The 15,722-nt window shown below is 43.2% G+C and overlaps 1 protein-coding gene across 1 annotated transcript in view; it reads left to right on the forward strand.

Annotated features, from left to right (window-relative positions):
- Positions 1–10,939, forward strand: part of CDH4 (cadherin 4) — a 503,915-nt gene extending 492,976 nt beyond the window's left edge. Inside the window, exon 16 of the mRNA XM_018560236.1 lies at positions 10,359–10,939. Within this exon, the coding sequence (XP_018415738.1) occupies positions 10,359–10,565 (207 nt within the window). The 3' untranslated portion in view covers positions 10,566–10,939. The remainder of the gene's footprint in view (positions 1–10,358) is intronic.
- Positions 10,940–15,722: the final 4,783 nt, after the last annotated feature.

Consider the following 15,722-nt stretch of genomic DNA (forward strand, 5'->3'; position numbering starts at 1 on the left):
CCCCGCTTGCTTTTACCCCACCCCCCCCCCCCCCCCCTATTGGACGCTGGGGCATTTTCAGTCAGGAGTGCGGTAGGACTACATGACTGTACTTAAATGCCATAAGGTGCCCAGCTATTTTATATACTGTCCGCAGAAGTGATCTATCCTCTCTCCAGCCTGAAATATAACATTTCCCTGAAAGGAAGAGCTGCTCTGTATTTCATTTAATACAAATGGCTGGAACGTTACTAATGACATCCAACATGGGTGCCACATGCACCACTTGCTGCATCTGGCCTGCAGTCTCTGGCCATGTGATGGGATTTTGGATTTAGACTTGTAATTAGGTCTCAATCAGTCATATTGGATGCTTTGTGAAACCTTTTCCCTGGCTATACAGCTGCCCATTTCAGATGTAATCCTATCGCTATAACCATCTGCTCTCTATTAGGAGGCATATCAAGTTGGCATTTGAGGACCTGGATACTAATTTGACGTCATTAGTGAAGCTGAGCGGAACTTTTGATATTTCGATGGCTCCAAAAAAAAAAGCTTGTACTGCAACAATTTGAGAATGTTTGATTTGGAACTCTCAGAATGTTGTCGGCGCGGCACATTGTATATCATGTTTCTTTGTGCGCTCATTCTCTTTTATTACAGGAAAGCCTTTCCTGTTTTTTAATGAAATGGAGATTTGATTTCCTCTGGGACATTTGGCAGAAGTCAGGAATATTAAATGCAGCCATGTTTTTAATTATGATAACCACATATTGTTTTGTCTTTTTATCTGTCAGTTGTGTCAGCACATGACTAATGTCTGAATGGGGGGGGGGAGGCTGCCACGCACTGCCTACAGCACATGCTGGGAAAGGGTTAAATAAGGTAAGAACATGACCTGTTAGGACAAAGGTAGTAATAATAGTAATAATCACCCTCTACCTGGCACTGTACCCTGCAGAGCTGAATGATAGCCCAGTGTCAATAAACTGTCATGTACATCATGCAGCCTGTGCGGCACTCTCACACCATAATATGTGTAGAGGAAGGACAGCCACCGGTGAGGAAATGTCACCACACCAAAGGTATGTATCCATTACTTTTATCAAATAACAGGGGAGAGGGGGAAAAAAAGCTGGACTTGGGCTTTAACAGAGTATATCAGGACCCCTTGGGGGTATGGGGACTGAATGATGGGAGTTATAGGAGGGCATTGCTGAATATTGTTTTACAAACTGACTCTGGATTCTCCACATTATTGAAACTTTCAATCAGAGTGGAGTAATGGATTTGATGTGTCAGTAAGCGGACCTCCATTGTAAGTCTCAGTAGTTGTAGCGAGCTCATTTATGATTTGCCGGTTCTCTATAAATATATAGGATCAAATTCTTGTGATTTTCTTTCAGCATTTCTGTTCCCATCTATCTGTATGTAAAGTAAAACCAGGACCATTCTGGTACCTAATAGGACTGGTGATGATGATCATTTCCACATGCTGGCAAACATGGGTATGGGGGGGCATATTGGGGGGGCTCCTTAAAGTGACATTAAACCCTCAGATTTTGTAACATAAACCAATAGGCTGGGTTCACACCTAGGCGTATTGAATATGCGCGTTTGTCACGAGGGCATTTCCAAGGGCTACTTGGCTGTATTCCAATGGAAACGTGAGAGCAAAACGCCCCAAAGAAGTACATGTACTTGTTTGGGCGTAGGCCATTTTGTAGCGCGTTCAGACGGGCTGAAATACGGAAAGGTGTGAACCAGACCCATAGAAAACAATGGGATTTTCAAGTTTGTACGTTTTGTAGAGCGTTCATAGAGCGTTGAACGCGTGACAAAACGTAAAGGTGTGAACAGGGCCATAGTGTATTACTGTAATCCATGGTTGTTTGCCTTCTCTTTGCTGCTCTTCCTTTTAAATCCTCATGTCTTCTCATGCTGGGGGAGAACTTCCCTTTGCAGCCGAGTGCCTCTTCCTGTAGTGCTGGCTCAGGTTGTGAACCTTCACACAGACACCGTGTATCCATTCCTGAGACAAGGCAGTCTGCTGCAAAACAGAAGTTCTGCCCAGCATGAGAACAGATACAGATTTAAAAGGAAGAACAGCAAAGAGAAGGGAAACTACCATGGATTACAGTAAGGCGCACATTACAGTACAGTATTTATGTTACAAAATCTGAGGGTTTAATGTCACTTTAATTGTAAAACGGTCACATACAGGGTAAACAGTCATTTAGAGGGTACGTTCATCCACAGATGATATTTCACTTGTGTTTAACAGCCTCCAATATCTCACTATGTCCTTGGCGTTGCTTCATGTAGTATTATGACATCATCATTGCTCTTTGCGCTGTATAAGTTAACATCGGGCGATGCTGTCATTACACTAACGGGCTCAGCTAATAGGGAAAATGATTAGGTGCAGCTAGGGAAAGTTACAGTAAAACTGTTTGCTGATATCAGCTAATTGGCTTCCAACAAGCATGCCTTCGGGCCTCTCCTACAGTGCACGTGATGTGGATCTTCTCACACAAGCTCTGGGAAATCTTGTTCAGTTACGGAATGAATCTAACTATGTTCCTGGGAGGGAATCTACAAAACAAGCACTGTTGGTGGGGCCTGAAGATAGCTTTCAGCACAGTTCCATTTCTCCTTGGGACCAAAATCCCTCTGCTTCCTCTTGTTGCTGCAGCTGTCCTTTTGCGTGTAGATCTGAATGAATAAAAGTTATGATAGACATACCGTATGTAAGTATGATGTAAGTTTCTGTATATCTGTGCTGGTCCAGTAATAAAGTATATGCAAGTCTACATAATAATATTGGTCACTTTTTTTATTGGTACGGTAACTGTTTTGCAACAGGCTAGCTAGCCTGTGTGTGTCTTGCTGTATGGCATGAGAGGACCTGTCCCGTGCTGGGGAAGAGGTGCTCTCTATGCTAGTCTGGGCACTATTCCCTGCCAGCTGACACAACACAGATATAGCTGCAACCTATCCCAATTGGAGGGCACGGGTGAGCATGTGAGAGATTGCTATATCACATAAACAATGTCATGGGATCTGTACACACCAAAATGTCTATTTCCTATGAAGAAGATGAAACATGACAGTACGGAGCTGCACACAGTAAGGGCCTATTCACATTCTGCATGCATGTTAACTCACACGCATCAGGGGAATTAGCCCTTTCCCTTTAAAAACACATAAAATTGCAGTGCAGAGATGCAAACCAGCCACATAGGACAGAACTGTATCCTTTTACTGCAGAGAAATATGCAAGTGTGAATGAGCCCTAAACATGTAGGCTGCCAATGACATCTTGGAAATGCTGATCCAATGGCGCTTTGTGTCGCTGCTGGAACAAATATACAGATTAGCAATTCTCACTTCAATTGCTGCATTTGTGTTTCTGAGTCAGTGACTCAAAGTATTCAACGACAGACAGACATTTCACAAGGAGAAACCACCCACTTGGAGTCTCCATCCTGTGTGACAACAGAGGAGAACAATTAGGACACAGGGTTGGCGCCTTAACAAGGACATTTGTGGCAGGACCACCAGGTATTTTTTTAAAGCTAAATTTTCCTCTCGCACGGGGGCTGCCCCTGCACTGCAAGGGTTAAACGCTCGTTAAATCTCTAATACTGGTCTTAGCTATTATATTAGCCTGACATGGGACCAAGACTGGAAGCAGCATCTCTGACACCCCTGCTAATTCTTCCATGGACAGACAACTCCATATATCCGCAACATCACTGAACAATTCTTAGTGTCGTCACCAAGTCTGCACATTGTAAAGTGAAAATCAAACCTATATCTCCAATACTAAAGGGGTCAAACACAAGTCTCCAAACTATAGGTAAGGTGCTTTATTTATTAACCGAGTCGGTAGACATAAGTAAATATGAGTTCCATGCTGCGTATTTGGTTAGAGTTTTTGAGTCTTTTCGGCTTTTTATATCAGAGTTTGTTGATCATTATTGATATAGGCTATACACCGCCTCACCCTAAAACTTTCATCAGGTCTGGTCAATTAGCTGACCAGGTGGCTTGCTGGGTTACCGGACTTCTAGACCTGGATTTGAATCCCGCAGCTGGCATACTATGCAGTCATCATTACCTCTATGGACTGCACAGCTATCGCCATAGTTTGGCAGCAGGTCCTCTCATCAAGCTGATTCAGCTGTTGAGAGGAGAAGATAGTTCAGTGGATGAGAGTGAAGTTCTTTGGACGTGTTAACACCATGAGCCAGCATCAGCACTGTTTATTAGGAGTCATCAGTAATTAATTACATTTACTAAGTCTTCAGTGTCTAAGTGTTGATGTATTCAAAGGGCTGGCTGCTCAGTCTATAAGCCAGAACTGGGCTGTGGTTTAGTGGTTTAGCAGCCAGCCCAAGGTCCAGCAGAGATTTTGGAGTTGCTGGTTCAAACCTTGCTTTATCCTGTTGATTTCCTGACAACTTATACTGAAATAGGAGAACGAACACAAGAGCTATCGAGCAGAAGTGAATAGCTCAGAGGATAAGAGCGTTGACCCAGGGCGCCATAGACCCAAGTTCAAATCCTTCAAAGTGCTTGTAGACCCCCCAAGGGCAAAAGGCACTGTGCACCATTCCATGAAAGTGCTGTAGACCCCCAGACAAGCACTGTAAACCCCCAAGGGCAAGTACATGGAAGCACAGTAGACTCAAGTTCAAATCGCTGAGTGAAAGCTTGGAGGCCATGGACAACCCACCAGTCTGCTCCAGTCCCAGGCCCCCACAGGCCTGTAACATGTGTGAGCACCACATTAGATTGCGGACCCGCCCCTTTCGGTCCAACATCTGTGACATAAATGCAACAAAAACCTGGGCTGTCTTGCCGGGGCAGCCCAGAAAACTTTTTGTACTTAGCCATTTTTCTGATCAACATTCTTCTCAATAATTTCACCCGCACTACTGCCTATCACAATAGTACCTGGAGCCCCTCTTGTGCAAAGCACCACTTCCACCTTGCCCTAGGTGGGCCTTGAACTCACCTCTCCCACAGCCCAGGCAGCAGTCTTAACCTCTAGGCTATCACCTTCACACAAACACCAAGGTGTTCGTTCTCCTATTTCTGACTACAATGTATGCAGAGTCACATAAGTCATCCAAGCAATGGATTTGAGCACACCAGGCAGAGTTCATATCCACTTAGCTAGCACCGTATCTCAATCACAAAGGAGCTTCTTCAGAAGTACAACAAATAGGCACTTCATAAAGACAAAAGTTAACATCTCTAACAAACAGGCTGACCTGGACTAGAGTAAGCCCCACATGAGTGGCTGTCGTATTTGTGGAGACCGAGGGTGTAAACACTGGCCGTGATTTATTCCCATTGTATTCAGTTGAGCTGACATATGATATGACAGTAGAGTGGGCAATGCTACTTATCATATGGAGTTGGGACTCCTCACTCACTCTCATTTCTAAATACTACTAGATGATTAAATGTCTGCCATCCACTTGCACACATAATGTGACATCACAACTATGCACAAAGCAGTGTCAAGCACTAGAGAGGTGAATGGGTTCATGTTTTGGAAACTGATGTCTGGCATCTGTAATATGTTGTCCAAGTAGTATATCTCATAGGCCTAGTTCACACACACTTCAGCTTGTATAATAGCAGCTTGAGCTTTTACAGAGTTTCAGCAAGCTTTGTTGAAGCCTTTAAAGCACCCTTCGGCTCCAGTTTGGGAATGTTATACACCGATCTCAATGGGAGTGCTGACTTTAAACAAGCTGCTAGCAGGCTTCAGTAAAATGCAGCACAACTTGAAACTTGTGGAAAGCCTGCTAGCAGCTTGTATACAGTCAGCATTGAGGTCTGTGCATAACATTCCCAAACTGGAGCATTTTGCTAAACATCTTGATTGGAGAAAGAAAACATATCTGCGGAGAATCAAGTATGTTGATATAAGAAGTGAGAGGAGTAGCTGAGGAAAAAGCATCTTAGAACACTAGTGAAGAACTGAGGCGGGGTTATAGTGGGCAGGACTTCCAGCATGTTTTTCTGTTTGCCAGTGTCCACCCGCTGAAGGCAGCTGCCTTGTCTACTCTACTATCTTCCCGTGTCCTTCAAAGGATGAAAAGGAAAGTGGTTTGTTACTGCAAGTTCTACCGGACTCTTCTGTGATAAAGAAATTGAACCCTAAACCCTTCATTTGTTTGTCATGTGATGTATAATTCTCCCTGGGGACCAGAGGACCTGAGTTACAAGATCTGTTGGCCTTGTACCTGAGATTGCCTTACAAGAACCTGAGGGTGCCATGTCACCCCCAGGACTGGAAGGGCACAGACAGCAATAAAAAGCATTATCAGACCTTCCTAACTCTACTACAATATATGCTTTTCTTTAGAGGCTTAGCAGCAAAGTATCACACTGTATCCAGCAACTGTATATCGGAAGCACGGTCACAACTGTTATAAAGAGTAGCCTTACTTGCTGGTAATAATTGTGGTGAGGGTTACAGCTTACATGTACTTGATACAAGGTGATACTTTGTTGCTAAGCCTGTAAAGAAAGTGATAAGAGCGTTTGAGTTAATGTTACTGCAAGCCCTACCGGAACCTTCTGTGGTTCTGGTATACACCTTCTGTGGAGGATTGGTCTATTTCAGTAAAGCAGCTGCACCACTAAAAACAACTATTTCTTCCTAACTTATGCTTAAAGGAGAACTATGAGGCGAGTGATTTCCACTCATCCTTATACTTAGAGCCGACCTGTGACAAACACACATACCGTCGCTCACTCACTTTCCGGTCATCTTCCTGCAATGAGCAGTGACTTCAGGGATTCCCCCCTCCCCTCTCCAATCCTCCAGCGCTGAGTGGAAGAACGGACGGGGAGGGGGCGGGCACAGCTGGCTCTGCCTCTAGATAGGCAGAGCGCGATCTCACTCACACAGCCGGGTGGATCCAGACAGTATTGTCGGCATCCGTCCCGGCTGCGGTTGTCTCAGTATATCGTGGGCAATAGCCTGCTATATCCTGAGCTTTGGGTCACGGGAGGAGGCTAGTATGTCCTCCTGTGACCCTAAAGAGAACTATGGGGAAAAACACTTACGCCATAGTTCTCTTTTAAGGACTCTTCTAATCAATTGAATGTATGTATTTTTTGTTTGTATCATTGTATCAGAAGATATACAGTGGTGAATGTGAAAAAGAGACTGCTGCATCATCTGTTGAGTTTAAAGGTCCCTTAAATATTCAAATACAATATTACAGAATAACCTGACTATAAGAAAGACACAGATGTATAATGAAAACCCTTTAGTTTGACTTTAGAGGAGGTTCCCCCACGGTGACACTCACCAGCAGTAAACTAGTGTCAGGCAGAAGGTCCCTGATTAACTGATCCCAACATTGCAGTATATCACCATAGGCCCAAGTTTGGGGCTCGGTTATTCTGGACTTTGAAGAGGAAATTGAGGAATGACTCTGGCAACTCGGGGTCACCGAAATTCAGCTATGCAGTATAAAGAAAGTGCAGAATCTTAGGAGTCTCCTGGATCTGCAGAAAAAAAGGTGGAAATTCGTTTTGTTTTTTTTTTAATAAAAACCAGGAGTTTATTTTGAATTCCTAAACAACTTGAATGAACACTATTATCTATGTTTGTCTTACAATTGTGTGCGGAACCAACATGCCGTCTAAACCTTTCATACTTAGGTGCCAGTGGCACGGACGGATGACATATTCTTCATCCACAAACATGATAGAAATTGGCTGCTATGACTATCACAAGACTTCAAAGAATGATTAGTACATCTGTAAGCATTACCATTAGAGACTACAGGGAGAGAAGAGGATACGACATGACAGTTTGGCAGTCTGTTTTCGGCTGGATTGTGTAGTGACCCAATGTCTATGGAGCATTACGCAACAGACCTAAAAGTACATTCCTGGGGAACATGATTGGGCAGGTTGAAAAGCTTTGCCTGATTGTCATTGTTTTCCCAGCTCTAAAGCTGCCCATACACCTTACAATTATCTGCAGATTTTCTGTGGTCAGATGGAAAAGGTGCAACAGATTCCTCCATCTACACTTAACTGTGTGTATGGAGTAATCTCCACCTGGGCCAATCTGTTGCACTTTTTCCATCTGATCACAGATAATCTGCAGATAATTGTAAGGTGTATGGGCACCTTAAGAGTGTTGGCATATAGGACCTTCCTCCATCCCCCTAACACAGCTGTTCCCAACTTATGGGTCGCGCCCCCGTCGGGGGTTGAATGACTATTTAGGTCCCCTTCTAGTGATTGACAGCAGCAGAGGGCGGGTGCAATAGATAGTTTGCTATTGGCTATTTATTGCAAAGTGAAATAGCCAATAGGAATCTAGCTATGCATTCCTATGGTGTTTTTTTTTTATTTCATTCTGACGGCGTACACATAGCACAGCCGGCCCTGCCCACCCCAGGAGCTGCTAACATGACTGTGACACACCGCAAGCTCCTCCAGCATAGTAGAGTGTGGAGGAAGGAGTACAGACTGGAGAAGGGGAAGTAACTATATCTTATAAGGGGTAACTCTCACGGTTTACACTGAACTCTAAGGGCTGCTCTGTCAGTGACAGTACTGCGGAGTAAGTACCTCATACGTTATATAGCCACACACTTTAAATCCAATTCTTCTAGTTCCAGCTGCAGAGCCTGGTCCGGTCTTTGCCTATAGCAGTGGTTCTCCACCTGTGGGTCGCAGTGTGATTTCTGCTGTGCTAGGTGAGAGTCCTCCGCAGCCCTCTCCTAGCGCAGCAGTGTCAGTTCTCCCGCCAGATGTCGCTGCAGCAGCCGCGTAAATTTTACCGTTGGGGGTCACCACAACTTGGCAAATGTTACCAATGGGTCCCGGCCCTAAAAGATTGAGAACCACTCAACGGGAGACACTGGCTCAGGAGAGTACATGAGACAGTCGAGCCAAGCATATCATACTGTTTACTAATGTCACACACTGATAAGATTATATACATTACAGCTCCGCTCCAGGCAGGTATAAAAGACATCATTTAATGCAGCTTTGTGTTCATTAATAAACCTTGAAATGTATTTTTCAGCCCTGATTCACACCTGAGCTTTTTCTAGCTCAAAGCTCCAAAATGTTCAACAACAATCAATCCCATGCTTTGAAATTGTGCCTGTTTACCAGCGAGCGCTCAGGTGCCTGTAGCTTGACGCCTGGTGCATGATCTGCTTTTGACGCAGAGTAGGGCATTTCAGGCCCACAGACTTCAATGAGAGCACCTGAAAAACACCTGACAATGCCTGAAAACAAGTGTTTTTCAAGCCTAAACAACCATCTACTCCTCCTAGTACCTATTTTTTCATTGGCTGAAACTAAAACTCTCAAACCATTACTCAACAAAATCTATATAAACAATATGATAATGAAAAATATATAAATGTATTTAATTTAGAAAAGATAAAATCTATGTATTCAAACTATATGTTTTGAACATATAGTTTGAATACATAGATTTTATCTTTTCTAAATTAAATACATTTATATATTTTTCATTATCATATTGTTTATATAGATTTTGTTGAGTAATGGTGGGATCCCCTATTCGGGGAATGTTCTGTTTACCTATTTCTAATAATTAGGGGACCCCCACTTACTCTGGATTAATCAAATCTATTCCCCACACACCTTCCCTTCCCCGGCTTCTATTGTTGTAATACTCCTCCTAGTACCTATTTTTTCATTGGCTAAAACTAAAACTCTCAAACCTGAAGACGCCTGAAAAACACACAAGAACACACCTAAACACTCCAAAATCATCTATAAACGTTCACACTCAGATGTGACTGTAGCCTTAAATGTAACTAGTTTAAGTTCCTGAATGTGACTTCGTATCAGCCTCTTGCAACCCCCTATCCAGCAGCACTCAGACTGGGACAGGGATGGGCAGGACAGAGCCAATGAGGTAGACTACATGCATACGTGCTGACAAAAACATGCACAGAGGAGACAGCAGAGTGAGCAGAGAGGTGCCCTCATCAGTCTCCGGCTACTTTTTTTCACTGTCCATTCAGAAATCTGGGGATGGAGAGAGAACACTGCTCTATTCCAGAATGTAAATGGTGTCACCTACCTGACTGTGCTGTGTGTAAATCTCAGGACTGGATGGGAAGAAACCTTCAATCTTTTCTGATGCGCATTCTTCTTTCTTATCTGAAATGATAGAAGTATGACTAAGAGTGTGGCATTGGGGTGAAAATCGCTGACACCATTACACTGGCACTCTTAACGATCTCAAATAGTGTGTTGAACTCTTGAAGTGTATACATGAATACCCTCCAGTATGCTGCACTATACTGCATTCGATTGACCTACTTCTGTCTTTCCCACAGGGCCTGAGAGCGGCAGACAACGACCCCACCGCGCCACCTTACGATTCGCTCCTGGTTTTTGACTATGAGGGGAGCGGATCCACTGCAGGCTCTGTCAGCTCCCTCAACTCCTCCAGCTCTGAGGATCAGGACTTTGAGTACTTGAACGACTGGGGTCCCCGCTTTAAAAAACTGGCTGACTTGTATGGCGGGGGAGAGGAGGATTGACGGGACATCTGTATTGTATTGGAACGTGACCTCCTCGGTTGTACAGCGGCAGCTTTCATTTCCTCTTTTTCTTTTATTATTAAACTCCCGAATCCCACCCCTCTTCTTGACTGCATTCTTTTTAGTGCTAAACTAGACAGACTTTCTTTCATGGGCTTCATTCCAGTTCAGTTTGGCCGAAATTGAAATCAACGATCCCTTTTAATCCTCATTTTTCTTCTCCTCCGTTCTGCTACAGGAAAGAGGGATATAATCTTTTTTTTTTGTTGTTCTGGCATGCTATACACGCACTATTGTCTCCTATGTTGCAGAAAGTCTGACATTGAAGTTCTTGGCATCTGATCGGGTCCAGAGTAGATTTTTGGCCAACGTCTGGAGGTTTGTCTTTTAAACGCTACAAGTATCGCAATCGCCGGTAAGCACCTTTGGCAAGATGGTTGTCTAGAGTCGATGACGGGTCGCACCAATATTGGGCCGTGGACAAAAACAATACAAAATGTTGCAAAATACAGAAGTCCTTTCATAAGGAATACTGGTTTTCTGTTCAGACATTTAAGAGACAGTAAATATAAAACAAGTTGCAATGTATACAAAGAGCTAATAATACAATTCGAATCATTTCTGGAACATTCCTGTATCTGTGCAGATGTTGTGACCGTGGTTAAAGGACAGGTGCACTTTAAAGCAACTTAGAAATCTTTTGCAGCCCCTTATTAAAGCTTAAAGTAGAACTGAAGCCAAAACACGTTTTCTTTTAGTTTTGGATAGAGTAAGGGAGGGTTATAATAACCCGTCAGCTTTTTTGGACCATCTGTGTCCCATTAGGCAGATTTCCCTTCACTTCCTGTCTGCCATAACAGGTAGTGAGAGTAAATCCCTCCAAAGTGAGGGAAATCTCCAGTGGTCACCAGAACTCTAGTGTCCCCATTGGAAGATTCCCCCTCTATTCCAGGTGACAACCCTAAATTTGGGATTGTCTTTCACTTTCACTGATAACGGTCACTTAACAAAGACACAGACAGTAGTAAAAACCTGACATGTAAGCTAAACCCTTATCAATATATCCAAAGCTTAAATGTTTTGGCTTTAGTTGCACTGTAAATAAAGATAAAGGTCCTAGATGCAGTCTCTGGTGATGGCCCACTGAACCCTATGACCAGTGCATGTGTATTATGACAGAGGAGTATTAATATCAATGTCAGGATGTGCATGGGCCCCTCACTGCACAGGCCACAGCTCTGAGATGTCTATGTGTTGGCTTCTGTGGTCAATAACTATATTCAGGATTTTAATAAGGGGTGAGGCAATCTTAGCTGCCTTTATATTAAAGTGCTTCTATCCTGTAACTCTGATGAGAGACTTGTTCTTATCCTGTGGCTTCAATTTAAGGCTTAAGGTGCAATGCTGCCAAAAATGGATTTGGATGAGGTTGAAAACACCATAAGGTTTTCACTGTCCTCTGAAACCCCTGCAGGGGACCTTCCCCTATGTGACAGGTGAGCTTGGCTTTTGTGCTGCGCTACTTCTGTCACCTACCTGCCTAAGGAGATTTTGTTAGAGAGCACAGGTCACAAAAATACTGTATCACATGTCTTCTAGTGGGATTTAAAAAAACGTTCTTGGTTGGATGGCAATGAAAACCTGTGATGGGAAGATCTCTAAGCAGAGCTACTTTGCAAATAAACTAGCCAATGACAGCTGGCAATATTTCTGACAAGGAAATGGGATGAAAGTCCACAATTTCTAAACAGCTCCTCAGATTTGTACTTAACTATTGAAATATTATTACCGGGTCTTCTATACACACTAACTTGTATACTTTATATTTCTGGCCTTTTTAAAGTGTACCTGTTTACAGCACACCGTTCTGGCAGTTGTTTTCTTTGGTTAGTGTTTTGCAGTCTACCAGTTCAGCAGGAACCAGTGACATTACTGCGGCATTTGTGTGACTATCCGCTTGGCAAATGTCATGTGTGATGCCCCACTGATGCCACTTTTCTGGCACTTTTATACACAATAGTCCTTCTAACACAGTTGAAGTGGCTTGTGCCCCATCAAGTGACAGCAGAAGGTACAGTTTAATGCTGTAAGCCATCACTGTTACATATCAGACAGATTTATTTGTTGGTTATTATTGTTGTAAACAAATCTACTGTATATAACAGCAGAGGTCTACTACATTTGCATATAACTGCTGGTTGTGTAATGATTACTTCATTAAGGCAGAGCAGAGTAAAACGGGATGTACGTACTTACCCTTTAAACTGATTCTTGGAGTTCAAGAAGGGACACAGGATCAGTAGCTATTCTGATACAAGTGGGTTATATTTCTGGACATCCCTTTTCAAAACAGTGGAAATTAATAGTCCATTAGGACTATAACAGTCCCCACTCTTCTGGGAAAGCTTTCCACAAGAGTTTGGAGCGTGTATGTGGGAATTTGTAGCCATTGAACAAAAAGAGCATTTGTAAGGTCAGGTACTGATGGTGGATGAAAAGACCTGAGGCAAATCATCCCAAATGTGTTTAGTAAGGTTGAGATCTGTGCAGGACACTGGAGTTCCTCCACATCAAACTCATCAAGCCATGCATATGTGGAGCTGGCTTTGTACACAGGGGCACAGTTATTCTGGAACAGAAAAGGTCCAGCACAAAGCTGTCTCAACATTGTTGGAAGCAGACAATAGCCTAATATGACTTTGTATGCTGTAGTATTATTAGTACCCTTTACTGTAAACACCTGAACTCAACAATTTGGATGGGCGTCCAAATACTTTTTGGCCATTTAGTGTATGAAGCAGATGATTAATTAATTTTGGTTGTTGAAGGGGTAACTGCTGAAGAAACTGTATTATATGAAAATGGAAAATCACAAATTCTCTGGGAAAATTAAGCACATCTTACTTGCTCACAGAGGAGGACTGTAAAGCCCCCAGCACATCAGGTTTTATGGCACAGCAAGGATTCTGTGAAGTATAAAGGACCCACTGAAATGATCCATGCCGAGACAGACAGTTGTTATGGAAGATGCTGTCATACATAATGGTTCCCTTGGCAGATTCTCCTACAACTAGTCTGTCTCAGCAGAGCAGATAAGGATCAGACTTCACAAAAGCTGAGCTGAGTCCAGCTCCCCTTTGTGAGTGGAGTATAAGCCCCTCCCATGGAATCATTACAGTAGAACTAAACCCAATAGCTAACATCTTATAAGTTTGTTAAATTCCATTCAGAAGTTGTTTTCAACCTTTTTGATTCTACAGCTTTTAATAAGATGATACCTGGTGATCCTGCCATGAATGTTCTTCATCCACTTCCTGTTATGAGATGGCAACTGCTTGTCATCCAAACACACACTGTGCAGGCATTGTCCACCATGGTAACTATCAGGAAGCTGGTACAGAGCAATGATGAGCAGCTGACACTGGAACTAGTGCATGTAGTCAGGAGGTGGCTGAAAGAGGCTGGAGGAGATCAGCAGCACTGAGATGGAAACAATATTTTAACAAAAAATACAATCATGGCAATTGCTTATGATACACGGAGGGGAATTTATTAAAACAGGAGCAGACAAAATCTGGAGCAGCCGTGCATGACAGCCAATCAGCATGAAAGAGAGAAGCTGATTGGTTGCTGCACACAGCTGCTCCAGATTTGATCAATTCCCCCATGATGCTTTAGGAAACTAAATGTCATCCAATTAGAATTTAGCTCTTCTTTAATAATGATTACATTCTGCTAAGTGCAGCAAGTGTCCCAACTGAGCATCTGGTGGGAACTGCTCCGGCAATGTCATAGAGTGCTACATGTGTGTGGTGGTTGGGGATCCATGAAATAATAATAGAGCAGAGGATTGGTACATCCCCCGTTGGAATGGAGCCTTGTGTCTAACTTTTGTCTTAAACTTTGTCAACCCAGCATGTGTGCATTCCATTATTGTTGCTTCCCCCCCCCCCACCTTCCTACCATTTCTGTACATAGGTGAGCAGGGAGGTTTCTGATGACTTGAGTGATACGCCACTCTCTCTTCTTAACTTGAACAAATAAAACAAAAAAAATTTTTTTAGAAATGTCGTTTTTACAAACGGAAATATATTAAAAAAATATATAAAAAAGAAAAAAAATCTTTTAAAAAAATATGTTTTTTGAGAAGTGCCTTTTTGGTACAATATGTGAGGTGATAGAAGTCTCAGGAGAGGTCGGAGGAGGGAATGGAGAGTGAACTGATATAGAAGGCATTGAGAAAGATGCTGCTGCGATAGCTGTTGCTGGCAGTGTAAGGGTCGACACATTAAAATGGAGACATTAGATGAGAATGGTCTGGTGCAGACAACCTGTTGCCCTCGCATTATTAGGAGAGTTCAAGTCCCAGTCAGAGGCTGCAGTGGCATGCTGGGACTTGGACGTCCTCAACAGTTGAAGGGAAAGAGGTTGCATATGCCTGTGTAAGCGTGTCAGTACCTCCACTGGTTTCTCTAGCAGTAAAAGGGATCGGAATGCTTGTACATTACAGTATATGCAGTATATAATCACTCTACCCTGCATTATTTTATTTCATTCTCTATATTTATTATGTGCCAAAGTTTGTGTCCTTGAAAAGAAAATGTTGCTAGAGGGCAAAAGAATGTTGCGTCTCCTCCATCAACATGCCTGCAAATATGCACTGTCTTCATGGCAATGTTTGTTTTTTTCCATTAGAGATTACAGTAAAAGTAAAGCTGAACTGTAGGCGGCTGAATACGGGAAATAAATACATAGAACACAGCTTTTACTCTGCCCATCCGGTCCTAGAATTCACAAAGCCCTGCCCCAGTTATATTCACATTATCGGTAATCCCACTCTGCTGAAGTCAGCACTGGAAGCTAGAGGGAGCAGTGATGCCATCTCCTCCATCATGTGATAGTGCTCAGGGCCAGCGATTGGCTGCCAGACTCATGCAACGTCATGGCGGAGGGAGGACACATACTCCCCTATACCTGGACGCACCAGGTTTTCTAAACAGAAGCAGGAGAGGCAGGAACCTCATGGGATTTGCTGATGGGAGTATAACTGGAGTGGGGGGGGGGCTTTAGAGACACACTCGCACTGTGCCCTAAATGGAGCAGTTTTTAAAGCCTATGCCCAGGGGGGGGGGGGACAGATCCAAAATAACTAGACCT

This window comes from Nanorana parkeri, unplaced genomic scaffold (assembly GCF_000935625.1).
Source record: "Nanorana parkeri isolate BGI_ZX_2015 unplaced genomic scaffold, ASM93562v1 scaffold17, whole genome shotgun sequence".
Classification (NCBI taxonomy): Eukaryota; Metazoa; Chordata; class Amphibia; order Anura; family Dicroglossidae; genus Nanorana; species Nanorana parkeri.